This window comes from Thermobia domestica, chromosome 7 (assembly GCF_964235325.1).
Source record: "Thermobia domestica chromosome 7, izTheDome1.hap1.1, whole genome shotgun sequence".
NCBI lineage: Eukaryota > Metazoa > Arthropoda > Insecta > Zygentoma > Lepismatidae > Thermobia > Thermobia domestica.
Genome location: NC_137460.1, coordinates 220,289,112 through 220,303,640, shown reverse-complemented (window position 1 = coordinate 220,303,640; position 14,529 = coordinate 220,289,112). Strand labels below are relative to the sequence as shown.

At 42.4% G+C, this 14,529-nt stretch overlaps 1 protein-coding gene across 1 annotated transcript; it reads right to left on the bottom strand.

The window, feature by feature from the left end:
- Positions 1–289: 289 nt before the first annotated feature.
- LOC145689558 (uncharacterized) lies at positions 290–1,693 on the bottom strand. Its single transcript, XM_081763736.1, has one exon. The coding sequence runs from the start codon at positions 1,691–1,693 to the stop codon at positions 290–292; it is 1,404 nt and encodes a 467-aa protein (XP_081619862.1).
- Between the last annotated feature and the right edge of the window lie 12,836 nt (positions 1,694–14,529).

Genomic DNA, 14,529 nt, shown 5'->3' with positions numbered 1-14,529 from the left:
CCTTCTAATTCAGCTTACTTTCTTTTTTAGAAGACTTTTAGAAAATATGCACCATATAAAAATAAGTACAATAATTAATTAAGCATTAAGAGCAAAGTGCGTTAAATGTTTTAAGTTCAGTTATTAACACAATGAAACAGTGAAGAATTTGAAAAACGTGTGCTGAAAATTTTAAGCTGTAAGTGCGAAAAAATATAATGAACTTACAGTTATAAAATGGAATAACTGAAATGCAGATTCGCCACATATACAGGCTCTTCAAGTACATTGTAATAGGTCAACTGTCCAGTTACTTGTTCCTACACGCACTTGAGGAATGACACTTTGAGTTACACTTTACACCCTTCTTTACACAATTACATTTTTTGTTCAAACAGAAGTTCCTGCAGCCGCACTTAATAAACCCCTGCCTGGAGTGTGTTTCTGCTTCAGCTACACTTCTAAGTGAAATGTCTCTCTGCGGAACATCACTGATCTGAAGAAACTGTTCATCTGCGAACTGGAACTCATTGCGCGCGTACAGCTTTCTAATAATTCCCGAAGAAGTCCCCAACTGGTAGAGATCGTTATCGTTTCTCCCCATAACCACAGCCATGACGTTCCTCGGAGCAGCTCTGCCTCTGTCCAATTCTGGGATTTTGATTAGAACAGTTTGTCCTACGTCTGCACGAGGGAATTTTTTACTTGACGCCATTAACATTTCATTTGCTTGTCGCTTTAAATGTATTTTGGATCCCTCACGTGCCTCTCGTATACTCTCACTTCTTGTGCAGATGTTGCATCTTTTTTCTTGATTTGCGCACGGACATGGAGATTCATTTGCTTCCACAATTGCAGTGTTGATGGTCTCTAAAGAAGCTGGAAATTCTGGAAAAGTCTCTCTTTCCTGCCGAAGATTATTAAGGGAATCACGAACGAATGAATGCTGTGCGTCCTGTCCTGAAGTGTCTTCTTGTACATCACGAGTCAATGAATACTGTACATCCTGTCCTGAGCCTTCCTCTTCCTGCATGGTGTCACAGTGTGGATCACGAGTCAATAAATTCTGTACATCCTGTCCTGAACCTTCCTCTTCCTGCATGGTGTCACAGTGTGGATCACGAGTCAATGAATTCTGTACATCCTGTCCTGAGCCTTCCCCTTCCTGCATGGTGTCACAATGTGGATCACGAGCCAATATTTCTTGTAGATCTTCCTCATTGGTCAAGTCTCGTAATAAATCACATGGAAGAGATGAATCCGAAAGTCCATTTCTCATGGGAACGCCAAACAAAGCCTCGTAGGGGCTCCGGTTAATGCCCCTATGGAAGGACCTGTTTTTCTTCATCTGGACAAAACGAAGACCCTCAGCCCAAGACGAACAGCTATTTTCTGCCATCCATGTAATAAGAATGTCTCGAACATCTTGGTTCGCTCTCTCAACACTTCCTTGAGACTGAGAGTGGCGCGGCTTGCCGTGCACTATTTTCGACCCAAACACTGAGGCCAGCTCACTTGTAACTTCAGCTGCGAACTCACGTCCGTTATCACTTTGAAGAATACAAGGTGCACCAATAATGCAAAATATATCCATCAGATGATAAGCAACTTCTGATGCTCTTTTTGTCTTTAATGGGCGCAAAAACAGAAACTTTGTGAGATGATCCTGATAATTTAATATGAACTTGTATCCTTTGTCCGGTTCACTCTGCATGTCGATAAGATCAACCTGACCCCTAGAATTAAGCAGATTACTGAGAATAGGTTTAACAGTCAGTCCTTTGCACTTTTGCTTCTTTTACAACTGACACTGCCCACACAATTTGAGATAAATATTGATGATCTCTCGTGTTACATTACAGTACTTTAACTTAAGTTCTTTGTCCAAGCATCTCAAACGTTTGTGGCCAGTGTCAATGTGAGCTTTATGAATGACACTGTATAATTCTCCGGTGTGACAGAAATACCTAATAACACTATCACCATCTTTACGTTTTTCGATAAGTTTCTCAACCCCACCAATACTTAAAACATCATATCTCTTCAGGCGACGATAGTCCAGTGACGTCAGTGACTCACCTCTTTTCTTTTTCTCTTGCGAAGCCTTCACCTCCAACAGCAATTCATTGTACTTCTCTGGAGATAACAAGAACGTATTATCTGCTGTACTAGCTCGAACGTAGTCGTCTAGTTTTGCTTTGAAGTCTTCTGCTGCAACCATACTCATTGTTGTGCACGGTCTTCAATTTCACTTCAACGAATAAACAATTGTGAGTGGCAAAGAAAGCATACACGTTAACACATAAAGCTACCGCCTGACTGAAGACTGACTTCTGCTTTACCCTCCCTATATTCTCCGAATGCGCATGCGCCACGAATAAAAAATTGCAATGACATCTCGCAAGAACAACTGGAAATAACTAAATTGAGCTTTGGATGAACTGTAATTATCCAAACCTAGCTTTGGATACTATTAAGCGACCAAACCCCGAAATGATAGACTTCTTCGTACTTTGGATAATTGCATCTGTCCAAACTTAGAATTGATCACTTTCTTCGGCCAATGGCCGTTTTCGAACATTGCTCCCAACATATATATATATAACTGACTTAGTAGTTGAGATACCGAGTTTACAATAATTTTAGGAGTTGAATCTTCTAGTCGAGGTGGCAGAGGTCCACCATGTGCATCTGCCCTATCCCTATGGGACCATACTTTTTTAATCTTCACAGTTGAAAGGAAATTTATAGCCTTGTTCCCAAGAAAACAAAGTGGCTCTACACCTAAAGAACAGTCGTTATTGAGTAGAACGTATGGACACCTGCCAGTAAAATCAAGAAAATAGTTTACCTTCATTTGGATGGACTTATTCCCTCCCGTAAATATCGCATTGTCATAAGTGATACATCGTTGGAAAGATTATGGAACATGGATTGCTACGGTGTAATGCTTCCACCTCTCATCCTTCATTCGTATAAGAAGAAGAAACCTGAAAAGTTTTTTTTAAACTCAAAAATTCGTGGGCAGCTGGCAACCCTTGCACTCGCTGCACGTCAACGGCAGGCTTCTTGCCGATGCCCTAGTTAGACATGTCAAACATATTCAACAATTATAAAGATCAGCAAAATACAACGTGAGAAAAAAATCAGAACCTCAAATTTCTTCCGGGTCATTTTTAATAGACTAACAAAGCAGCTTCCCCTTTCCCCTCAATATTCTTCCCCTTCTACTAGTCCTATGCACATGCATCTTTGTTATTACGTTTTATGCCCTCCAATAACAATTCTGACAAAAAAATAGATACTTTGTGCAATTATGGGGAAGGGATATAACCCTTGGACCGCAATTAGCAACGGGGAGAAAAATTGCAATCTTCTTGGGCGTTACCAACTCTTACAGTTCATGTTTAATTATTGTTTATAGGAATAAGATATAACATACCTGTATATGCTGCCAAAGAAGATAAAACCAAATGATCACTATGCAAATAGACAAATCAAATTGGTCACTTCTGCAAAGTCATTAACCTAACGCAATCACTTTCACAATCATTATCACTTCCATAACTGAAAAGGTTTCGCAGTGCAAAAAATATACTTAGCACCGGGCCAATCACTACTTGTAGTAAGTATTCCTTCAAACGTTTTTGTAATACGTAGTTGTCATTGAAATAACAAGAAAACCCTTAATATCCAAGTCCCTTATGCCTTAAATTTCGTGCATTGTAGAAATCTGACGATTTTTTAGACTAAAATAAATACACTGTCAAACTCCGAAACCAAATTTTGTCTGATATGTAAGAAATGGACACAAATCAAATTGTGGGCACTTGTGCAAAATCATTCGTCAAAACTACCATCACTGTCAGAATTATTATCACTTTTATCACTGACAAGTTCCAGGAGTGTATCATCAGTAAAAAGTACATTGGGATTTTGACCTGTTTTATCACCTTCTTCGACTGACTCCACAGTCAAAATTTTTCAATACGTATGTTAAAACTAGAGAAAGAATTTATTGGGAGCACAACAAACTGGTACCTCATTTTTATTCCAGCCATGACCTTCCCAAGAATTTGGAATTTGTTGAAGTCTTGTATTGGCCTGTCTTCAAATCCGGGCCTGATAGTTTGACCTCTTTATGTGTTCAAATAAACAAATCTTTAAGAACGGTAGTGTGGAAAGATCAACGTTTGCTTCCATTGAATGGGTAAGATCTTTGTCTTAATATTTTTTTTTACTACAAACAGCTTAAGTTCGTCAATTGAGGTGCATTTCTAGATCCATAAAGGGCGCATGTAAGTTCCTGTAAGTATGAAACTAGTGTGTCATCTACAGTCAGTGATGCTCCAAGTTTTTGGAAATCTGCAAGATAAGATATTCTTATTTCTGAGAGAGCACATTTTCAAAGGTTTGGTCTTCCCTTTTCCTTTGAAGGCACTTGCTCAACCACACCCTGTAAAGGCAATGAAGCCTCTGCAAAGCAGAATACTTCTTAGCACCATCATCCTCTTACAGTTTAGTAAGATTAAGTAATCTTTATTGTTACCATATCCCGATTGGAACAGCATCTTCAATCTGATGTCGCTTGCATGAGCAAGCAATTTTCAAAAAAAAAAAAAAAAAAAAAGCAACTATTGGGACTTTTAACTTTTACTTCGTCGTAACCCATTTCTGAACATACATGTAATAGACAATGACTCTCGTTTCTGTTTCTTCTTGGTTTCATGTCAGTTCTGGTTTCAATATGGCTTCTCCGGAAATGGAAAAATTGAAAGCTTCACTATTATTTACTGAAATAAAACTGCGAGTTCCTATCAAATCTTTTATTCCTTTCTCTGTTGACCAACTATCATGCATAATATTTACTAAATGCTGCTTATTTCCTTCATTGCTCAGAAACAATTCCAGTCGTTAGGTTTCTAGGATTTCGGGCCTGACACAGTCAACTTTTCTGCAACTCCTCATCGTTCTATTTTCAAAGCTTTTACTGATACCTTGCTGTACATATCAGTATTGAAGATGACATCATCTTCTTTAGAATTCATGTGTCAAAACTTCAAAACTATGTTCTTGAAAGTTTATGGAATTTCTTTCAAAATGTGGAAGTATGCATTACCATCTTCAACACCTAATACTTTTGATCCAGGAGAAAAAGCCTCATCACAAACATCTTTTGTAAAGCACAAAAACGTCTTGGCAAGAAATCAATTAGTAGTACTGGTGCTGTATGGTATTGGTGACATAGCATATGTCACAAGCTGTTTCAAACCCACCTTCATATCTTTTCCCTGTGCCTTCACTAGTAGCTGAGATTCGTATTCTATAACTTCGTATTCATTGCTACCTTGACACTACTTTGTATGTCTGCCACAGTTTTCAAGTTGAGTTTTTTGATGCTCTGCAAAAAATTCTCTCTCTCTTTTTTTCAGTCGCTCTTTCATAAAAGTATGTCTGAAATCTTTTCCTAACTGTTCGGCTGGGAAAATATCTTCCTCAATATTTGGAGAGACAGAAACATTTGAAGATATTACATATAACCGATCTCCTTGAATGTCAAACGGATTCACGTAACCTTCAAGGGCTTCTATTACTCTCAGTACAGTACTTTTTCGTGCCCTCTTTCAATTGCCGGTCTTCCTAAGACTCGATGAATATTTCATTTTCATCTCTTAATACTAGCCATATGTAAAGTTGCTCGTAACCATAGCGAGTAAAAGACAAAGTGAGACCACTCAGGATAGTACATGAGATCTACCGCACTGATGGTAGTGCGAGCAGTTGAGACGGGCAAAACTACAAGAGAGAATTGGTTTTGCTATCCCGTTTACGTTTTTAGCAGCTGTATTGCAGAAATGTTACAAAGCAAATCAATATTACATTTTCTCTGCTACTGCGTTTAGAAATTCAATACTAATTGTAGAGTCTTAAAGAAAAAAGTTATTAATCTATCCTGGAAAAGTAATTCGTAAAGTTCAGTAAGATAAATTCATTGCTAGTGCTCTTTGAGACGTCGATCTTTTTCCTTCTCGCTTTCTTCGAATAAAAACGAAATTATCGATGTCTACAATGTCGTTTAACGTAAATATGAAAATTATTCAATACAATATTAGTAATGTAGTACCGTTAAATTCCTGTACTATAAAATTAAATGTACTCACCAACAGTAATTAACTCAGTAGTCAGCCAGTTTTTTAATTTTCCGGCATAATTTTACTGCCGCTGGAGGATAACACCTCTTTCCGAACAAGAAAGACACTTCATGTAATGCTTCATCATTCATTCATCTATCATCCCTCATCTTCATATCATTGCTCGCCCTCTCAGCCGCTAATACCGCTACCGGACTCGCGAGTGGTTGGTGGGAGTCGGGAAGAGGCAGGTCTAGTGGACGTCTTCCTCCACTTGGGGAGGACGTGCACCCACCCGGCCTACTGTTGTCTGCGTCCAGTGTATGTGTTGTCCGGAGTGTTGAGTCTTTAAAAATATAGATAAAAAACAAAAAAATGAAAAAATTAAAAAAAATCCTATAAAAAAACAAAAAAATGAAAAAAACTAAAACAATCCTATAAAAAACAAAAATATTAAAAATACAAAAAAGTCCGCACCATTAGTTTTGTTTTGTTCTTCCTGGGCTGGTGCGGGTCTATCTTTTTGTTTGCCAGGTTCTTTTGTTTTGTTTATCTTCTTTTTCCGGGGCCAAGCGTTTTTGTCGACGGGAATGGTTTTTGCACTTCCATTCCCCTTGACCGCGTCGGCACCACGCTGATCCTAAGTTGTCGGGCGTGCTGAAGGGATGGCCAGGGGGTAGCGTTAGTTCCCCTATTAACGCCCCGGTGTGACCTCACACCCTTTTTCTTTTCAAAATTTTTCATTAAATTTCACACTTTTATGGGTAAAAACACTTTAAACTCTGATCCGGGCTCTCCCTCACGAAAGAAGCCCAAACCAACTGAACCTGAGATAGTGGAAAAGAGAAGTATCGCGACACCTGTTGTCCGGTATCTTGTAATAAAAGATAAAGATGTTGATAGTGAAAATTCTGATGCAAATCGTCCGAGTGCTATTAAGGGCTTGTCCCCTTTTGTTATTCATAAAGTTATCACTTACCATGCAGGACAGGTTAAAGATATGAAGAAGTTGCGTAATGGCACTTTATTGGTGGAAACGACAGACGAGAGGCAAACTGCGAAGCTACTTAAGTTAACATCTATTGGACCGGTGAACGTGTCAGTCGAACCACATCGTATACTGAACGTTTCCAAAGGGGTAATATCGTGTTGGGATCTCCTCAATGCAACCGAAGAGGAAATTAAGTCGGAGTTAGCGGACCAACACGTTATCGACGTAGCTCGAATCAAAAGTAAGAAGTCAGGTGAACTTGTCGCCACCCAGTCCCTGATTCTTACTTTCAGTTTGCCCACGCTTCCGGAGTACGTCAAGGCTGGATACTATCGTTTGAAAGTTCGGCCGTATATCCCTAGTCCTTTGCGGTGCTTTAAATGTCAACATTATGGGCACACCAGCACCTCGTGTAATGCGAGTGCTGCTCTTTGTGCGATTTGTGGCCAGGGTAGTCATGGTGCGGAACCCTGCAAAGCGGCCAAGCCCTTCTGTGTCAACTGCAAGGGTGAGCATTCAGCTTGGTCACGGGACTGTCCAGCCTTTCAGCGCGAAAAGCGCATTCGGGAACTCATGGTTGTTGAGAAGATTTCTACTGCTGATGCTAAGCGTCGTCTGAAAGAAAGCGTCCCTTCTTCGCTTTCTGTTCCAGCTAGTTCCCGAAAATCTGTAGCCATCCAGACTTCCGATGTTTCCACCCAGACAGACTCGGTCCCACACAATAGTTGTGCCACGAAGACCCCGGTTGCAACGACAAGCGAGCTTCCCAGAACCCCACGTGTTTCTGTTAGTGGTGCTCTTCGGCGTACTCCAGCCCAGCGCCGATCACCTTATATAGCCGGACTTAAACTTAGCCAACATATTCGCCGGCTGAACGAGACTGTTCTCACTCCCAAGAGAACAAAATCTACGCCAGTTCGTAAGCCTCCTGCCGTTTCTCTGAAATCTGACATGGTGGAGGACGAACTTATGGATTCCGAGTGGGCTGTTATTGGACCCCGTAGGAAAGTTCGCCTGAAACGTTAATCCTTCCCAGTATGGCGCTTCTTCAGTGGAACCTCAATGGCTTCTGTGGTCACCGTGAGGAATTGATCCAACTGCTAACTGACCACTCGCCTATACTTCTCTGCTTGCAGGAAACCCATTTTAAGCCTACCCAGTCATTTCTTCTTTCTGGGTATACTATGTATCGATGTGACAATCCAGACGCTGCCCACGCTGCTGGCGGCGTGGCAGTCTGTGCCTCTGATTCTTTGTATTCTCAGCAAATTCACATTGTGTCCCGACTGCAAGCCGTTGCGGTGCGAGTACACTTTTCTCGCCCGCTTACAGTATGCTCATTGTACGTTCTTCACTCAGAAGCCTTTACAACCGCCGATCTGCTTCAGCTCTTCCATCAACTTGAGCCGCCAGTCTTGCTTGTCGGAGACCTTAATGCCTATCACCGTCTGTGGGGTTCTGTCCGTACTAACGGTCGTGGCCGCGAGGTCACCGAATTTCTTGAGGAGAGTGGCTTGCTTATCCTTAACGATGGCAGTCCTACTCATTTCTCCACTGCCCATGGCACATATTCTTGTATCGACCTCTCCATGTGCAGTGCTGGTCTCTTGACCTCATTGACCTGGAGAGTGCATCCTGATCTTTGTGGCAGTGATCACTTCCCGTTGTTTGTTGAAGGTCTCCCTGTTACTCCTCCTTTTCCTCTCCGCCGCTTCAATCTGAAGCGTGCTGACTGGCGTAAATTCCGTGAGCTCAGTGAGTTTCATTGTCGTGATGATCTCCCTGTAGCTGTTGTGGCTGAGGCTTTTGAGCAGACTGTTATTGATGCTGCTCATGGTTCCATTCCAGAATGCGGTGGCGACGTTTCTCGCCGGCGTGTTCCATGGTGATCTGCGGAACTATGTGAGGCTATCCAGGCTCGTCGGCGCGCTCTTGCCACTTTTAATTATCATCCCACAGAAGACAATCTGCAGCGTTTCCGCATTCTACGTGCTCGTTTTCGACGTCTGGTAAAGCTCTCGAAGCGCCAAAGCTGGAAGAATTACGTTTCGTCCATCAGTAGTCGCACACCTATGTCAACTGTGTGGCGTCGGGTTCGCTCCCTAAACGGATCCGCTTCTTTACTTCTTGTCCCAGCCTTAACGGTGAATGGTGTTCTACAGACCCATCCCTCAGAGATCGCCAATATCTTGTGCCACCATTTTGCCACTATCTCTGAGTCAGATCACTACCCACCAGCCTTTGCTCGTTCACGTCGTCAGCTGGAGCGAAACCCGTTAAATTTCCGTACCGCCAACAGTGAGGACTATAACGCTCCTTTCACGCTCGTTGAGTTCGATTCTGCTCTCCGCGAATCGTCCAATACTGCTCCCGGGCTTGACCGTGTTTCCTATGATATGTTGCGCAACCTCTCCCGCGATTCTCAGCTTGCATTATTGCAGCTGTATAATCGCCTCTGGGTTGAGGAGTTTTTTCCACCTGCTTGGTGTGAAGCCCTGGTTCTTCCCATCTTAAAGCCAGGGAAAGCCGCAACTAGCCCCACGAGCTACAGACCCATTGCTCTCACGAGCTGTGTCTGTAAGCTGCTAGAGCGAATGGTCAACAAGCGCCTGGTGTGGTATTTGGAATCGCATTCCGTTTTCAGCAAATTTCAAAGTGGATTTCGTTGTTTCCGCTAACCTACCGACAATCTTGCTTATCTTGAGGGTGAAATTCAAGACGCCTTTCTCGACGGCGAACATCTTGTTGCTATCTTTTTCGACTTAGAGAAGCCGTATGACACCACATGGCGTTACGGAATCCTAAAACAATTATACGACTGGGGTCTTCGTGGGCATATGGCCCACTTTATTTCGAATTTTCTTCACGAGCGACACTTTAGAGTGCGTGTGGGCTCTACTCTCTCAGAGCGCTTTGTACAAGAAAATGGTGTTCCACAAGGCAGTGTTCTTAGTGTGACGTTGTTTGCTGTCGCAGTCAACAGCGTTTTTTCGCAGATCCAGGCTCCTGTGTCTGGTCTGCTTTATGTTGACGATCTTGTCATATTCTGTCGCTCCCGCCACCTTCGCGGCATTACTCGACAGCTTCAACTGACTCTGAATCGTCTCGTTCGCTGGTCGAATGAGACTGGATTTCGCTTTTCCACCGAGAAATCCCAATGTGTTCACTTCTGCCGGCAGCGTACATGCGTTGTTGACCCGGACTTGTACCTCGATGGCACCCGTTTGTCATTCGTTGATACAGTCCGTTTCTTGGGTCTGGTGTTTGACCGTCGCTTGTCGTGGGCACCACATGTACGGAATCTTAAATATTCTTGTCTTCGAGCTCTGAATCTCCTTCGTGTCCTTTCCCACCGCACGTGGGGTGCTGATCGTACTGTTCTACTTCGTTTATACCGTAGTCTAATTCGGTCCAAGTTAGACTATGGCTGTATTGTCTATGGTTCTGCTCGTGCTTCTCTGTTACGACAACTTGACACAGTGCATCACCTGGGTATTCGTCTTGCTACTGGCGCCTACCGAACAAGTCCCGTCACCAGCCTGTATGCTGAAGCCAATGAACCTTCGTTAGTATATCGTCGCAGTAGACTACTCCTTAATTATTCTGCGCATGTGCGTTGTATTCCAGATCACCCGTGTAGACCATGTCTCCGCGGTGGTCGGATATACGAGCGCTATGCTGCACGTCCTCGCTCTACACGTCCATGGTACATCCGTGCGTGCGAGAGCTTTCTTGCCGACGACTATGTGTTGCCCTCTCTTTCGTTGGTTCGCTTTTGTGCTATTCCACCATGGCTGCTTCGTCTACCTCGAAATAATTTAAGTTTGTCTCTGCATTCGAAACAGCAAACTAGTTCCCAGGTGTACCAGCAAGAGTTTGCCGCACTGTTTGATCAGTACCCCGATTTTAGTGTGTTTTTTACGGACGGTTCTAAGGATGGGGATTCTGTAGGCTGTGCCTTTGTCACGGACGAGGGCAGCTCATAATTCCATTTGCATCGCCTGTGTTCCGTGTTCACTGCAGAATTGACTGCTCTTAAGCTTGCCTTAGACCACGCTCTCACGCTTTCCCTCCGGCGTGTGCTTATTTGCACCGATTCTCAGAGTGTGATTTTGAGTCTACAGAATGTCTTTAGTATGCACTCTGTCGTGCAGGACATTCTTGTGAGATGCCATGAATTGCAGCAACAGGGTTGTGTCGTCGTTGTCTGCTGGGTGCCGGGTCATGTCGGCATCCGGGGAAACGAACTTGCTGTCCTGAATACTCAGATCTCAGAGAACGTTTCAGATTGCCTTCTGCTCTTGCCCGTGCTTTGGGGGATTCAAGTGATATGGTTCGACGGGTACTTGAGTTTGTTCATGCTTCAGGGGTTGCTCACGTTCTCTGAGCTGTTTTAGTGTGTTTCCACTGTTTTATTGCTGCTGCATTTTTAATTTCTGTTCGCTTTTATTGTGTTTTTATATATTGTTATTGTTATATGTTTTAATTTATTTATTGTTTTATTTTCTATTTTTTTATGCACTTTATCTTTTAATTTCTCTTATTTAGCAGCAGTTTTGTTGTTCCTATTCTTTTAACATTTTTCTTTCCATCTTTTAATTCAGAGCAACCATGTTTATCGTGACGGAGAGATATAGCCTAGCTGCTGACGTCCCCATTACCCCCCCCTAATCATTTATTCATTCATTCACTTCATGTAATGCACAATTAGTTTTGTAGCAATATCCAGTATATGTTCTTTAAAACACCCAATTCCAGAATCCACATTGAATTTGCTTACACTGTCTAAGCTTTCAAAAAACATGTCACTTCAAACACTTTTCTCACTTTTTCCACTTGAGATGGCGCTCTATGCACAGCTTTAGATGGATGGGATAGATAAACTTTGTCTTTGATGGAATCGTATTCTTTAATTAATGTTGACTTTGAAACTAGTGAGTAATCTCAGGAGGTCCAACAAAGTAATGAGGAACAGGATTCACAGTTTATCTTTTCTGTATTACGCACGATATATCCATCTAAGTGATATTTCAAGAAGTTTTAGCGACGTCTTTCTCATTCTAATCGGGCACATTCTTTTCCAATCTGGTAGGAATGGTTCAGGGATGACCATTGCATCCCTAATTGTATTTTGCACGCTTTTTATAAGATTTCTGTTGTATGTCGGAGATGCTCTTGCTAATGAGTGCATTTGATTGACGAGTGATGTTAGTGGAGATTCTGATTTGTATACACATTTTCCTCCTGACGACAAGGCAATTTTGGTTGGCACATATATCGATTGTAACATGAGTTAATGAAGAAAGTCTATTATAGATAGGTGGTCATCGCAACTTAAGAAGCGTAGGATACCAAAATATCGCTCTGAAGGGTCTTGAATAAACTTTACCGTTAGTATGTACTTGAGACCAATACTCCATAGATATTCCATCACTTTCAAAGTACTCTGCACAGTAACTCTTAAAGACTGCTAAGTTCTCTCAGATGCAAAAGTGTTGTCATAACTGTTGAGGATGTTCTTGAAATTCTTCTGTATGTCATGTCTGTTTGAAACTTTGTATAGTTCCATTACATGTATCGATGAATTCAAAGCATCTATAATGGAATTCAAATCTCTGGTAAAATTTTCGGTTCTCTCACTGTCTTAAATTCTTTACCGGCTTACACTGCGAAGGGTTTGAATTCCGTCAGTAACTGATTTACAGAAGAGTTGGAAAGTGAGTTTTATGTTCACTTTTTGGAAACAATTTGGGTTTATATGACCTGGATAAGATAGAGACAAACTTGTATACCATGAAATCCAAAGGACGCATCAATTTCATATAACCGTCCATAAAATTGGTAGCTGAGTATAACTATCCTAGTAAGAAACTTCATTGTTGGCGTGAGAATTATTTCTTATATATTTTACTACCTGCACGGGGTCTGAAAATGCTCACAGACGCCTACTTGAATTCGTGGAGTAAAGTACCGAGCTCCTAATATTTTTTCATACTACACATACTCCCAGGCACTTCCACTTTTTTATTGGATTGGTTGCCATCTGATGTAAATGCAATGACCCTGGCGCTCTTTTGCTCTAATTGAATTATAACATGTAACAAAATTTCAGTTAAAATTTTCCCCAGGCGTGGCGTTGCGACTTGCGTAAATAGTGACAGGGTAAAGGAAGATAAACACCAAAGCGTGATTTGGCAATTGGTTTTTACACCTATCATGATTTTTACACACCATATCTACAATTGGCAATTGGTTTTTACACTTATCAGGATTTTTACACACCATATCTACAACACTATCAAGTTTCAACGAATTTAAGTTAAATTGAACTTCTCTCGCTTCTACGTCATCAATAGAGACAAGATTTTGTGGTAAATAAAAATTCGTAATTTTGTTATAAAAATAAGCGTAAAGCGGGATAAAATCGTTGAATAAAAATTCAAGGTAAGAACACTATAATCTTTGGGAGCTCATGCATGACTACAAGGTCTGTATGATAAGTAATGAGACTCGCCGCGCCGCGGCGCGCGTGTCGCTGGAGCGGGTTTGTCGGTGATGGAGGATGTAGGGGGGGGATCCGAGCAAAGCAACGCACCGCGCGTCAGTTGGCTCCGAGCCTTAGTGGAGCGCGGACAAGCCTTGGACAAAGCCCTTGTGAACATTCTTGTCACGGCGGAAAATCAACAAACATGGAGGGTTCCATCGAACAGCGTTATGCGATCAAATTTTGCGTTCGCCTGGGGAAAACGGCTACTCAGCCTGGGGAAAACGGCTTTCTCTCATCACGGAGGCCTACAAAGAGGAAGCCCTATCCAAAGCCCAGGTGTTTCGTTGGCACAGTGCGTTCCGGAACGGCCGGGAAAGCGTTGAGGATCTGGAGAGGGCTGGACGCCCGACAACAGTGACTACGGACGAAACTGTGGCAAAAGTGAGGGATCTCCTGAACTCAGACCGTCGATTATCGTTGAGATTGATTGCTGATGAACTCGATATGAACCACACAACAGTGCACAAGATTGTGACGGAACAATTGGGAATGAGAAAAATCTGTGCGAAACTGGTGCCGCGAGTGTTGACTGACGAACAAAAGCAACGACGTGTTGATTGTTGTCAGGAACTGTTGAACCTCATGAACAGTGACCCTAACTTTGAAGATGACGTCATAACAGGTGACGAGTCGTGGGTGTTCCAGTACGACCCTGAAACGAAACGTCAAAGCGCGGAGTGGCACACTCCTGCGTCCCCGCGCCCCAAGAAGGCCAGAATGTCGAAGTCAAAGGTGAAAACAATGTTGATTGTTTTTTTTGACAATGTGGGGGTGGTCCACAAGGAGTTTGTACCCCAAGGACAAGCCGTCAACGCCGCCTTCTACAAACAAGTCCTTGAGAGACTGCACAGGAGCGTCAAGCGGAAAAGACCAGCGATCGC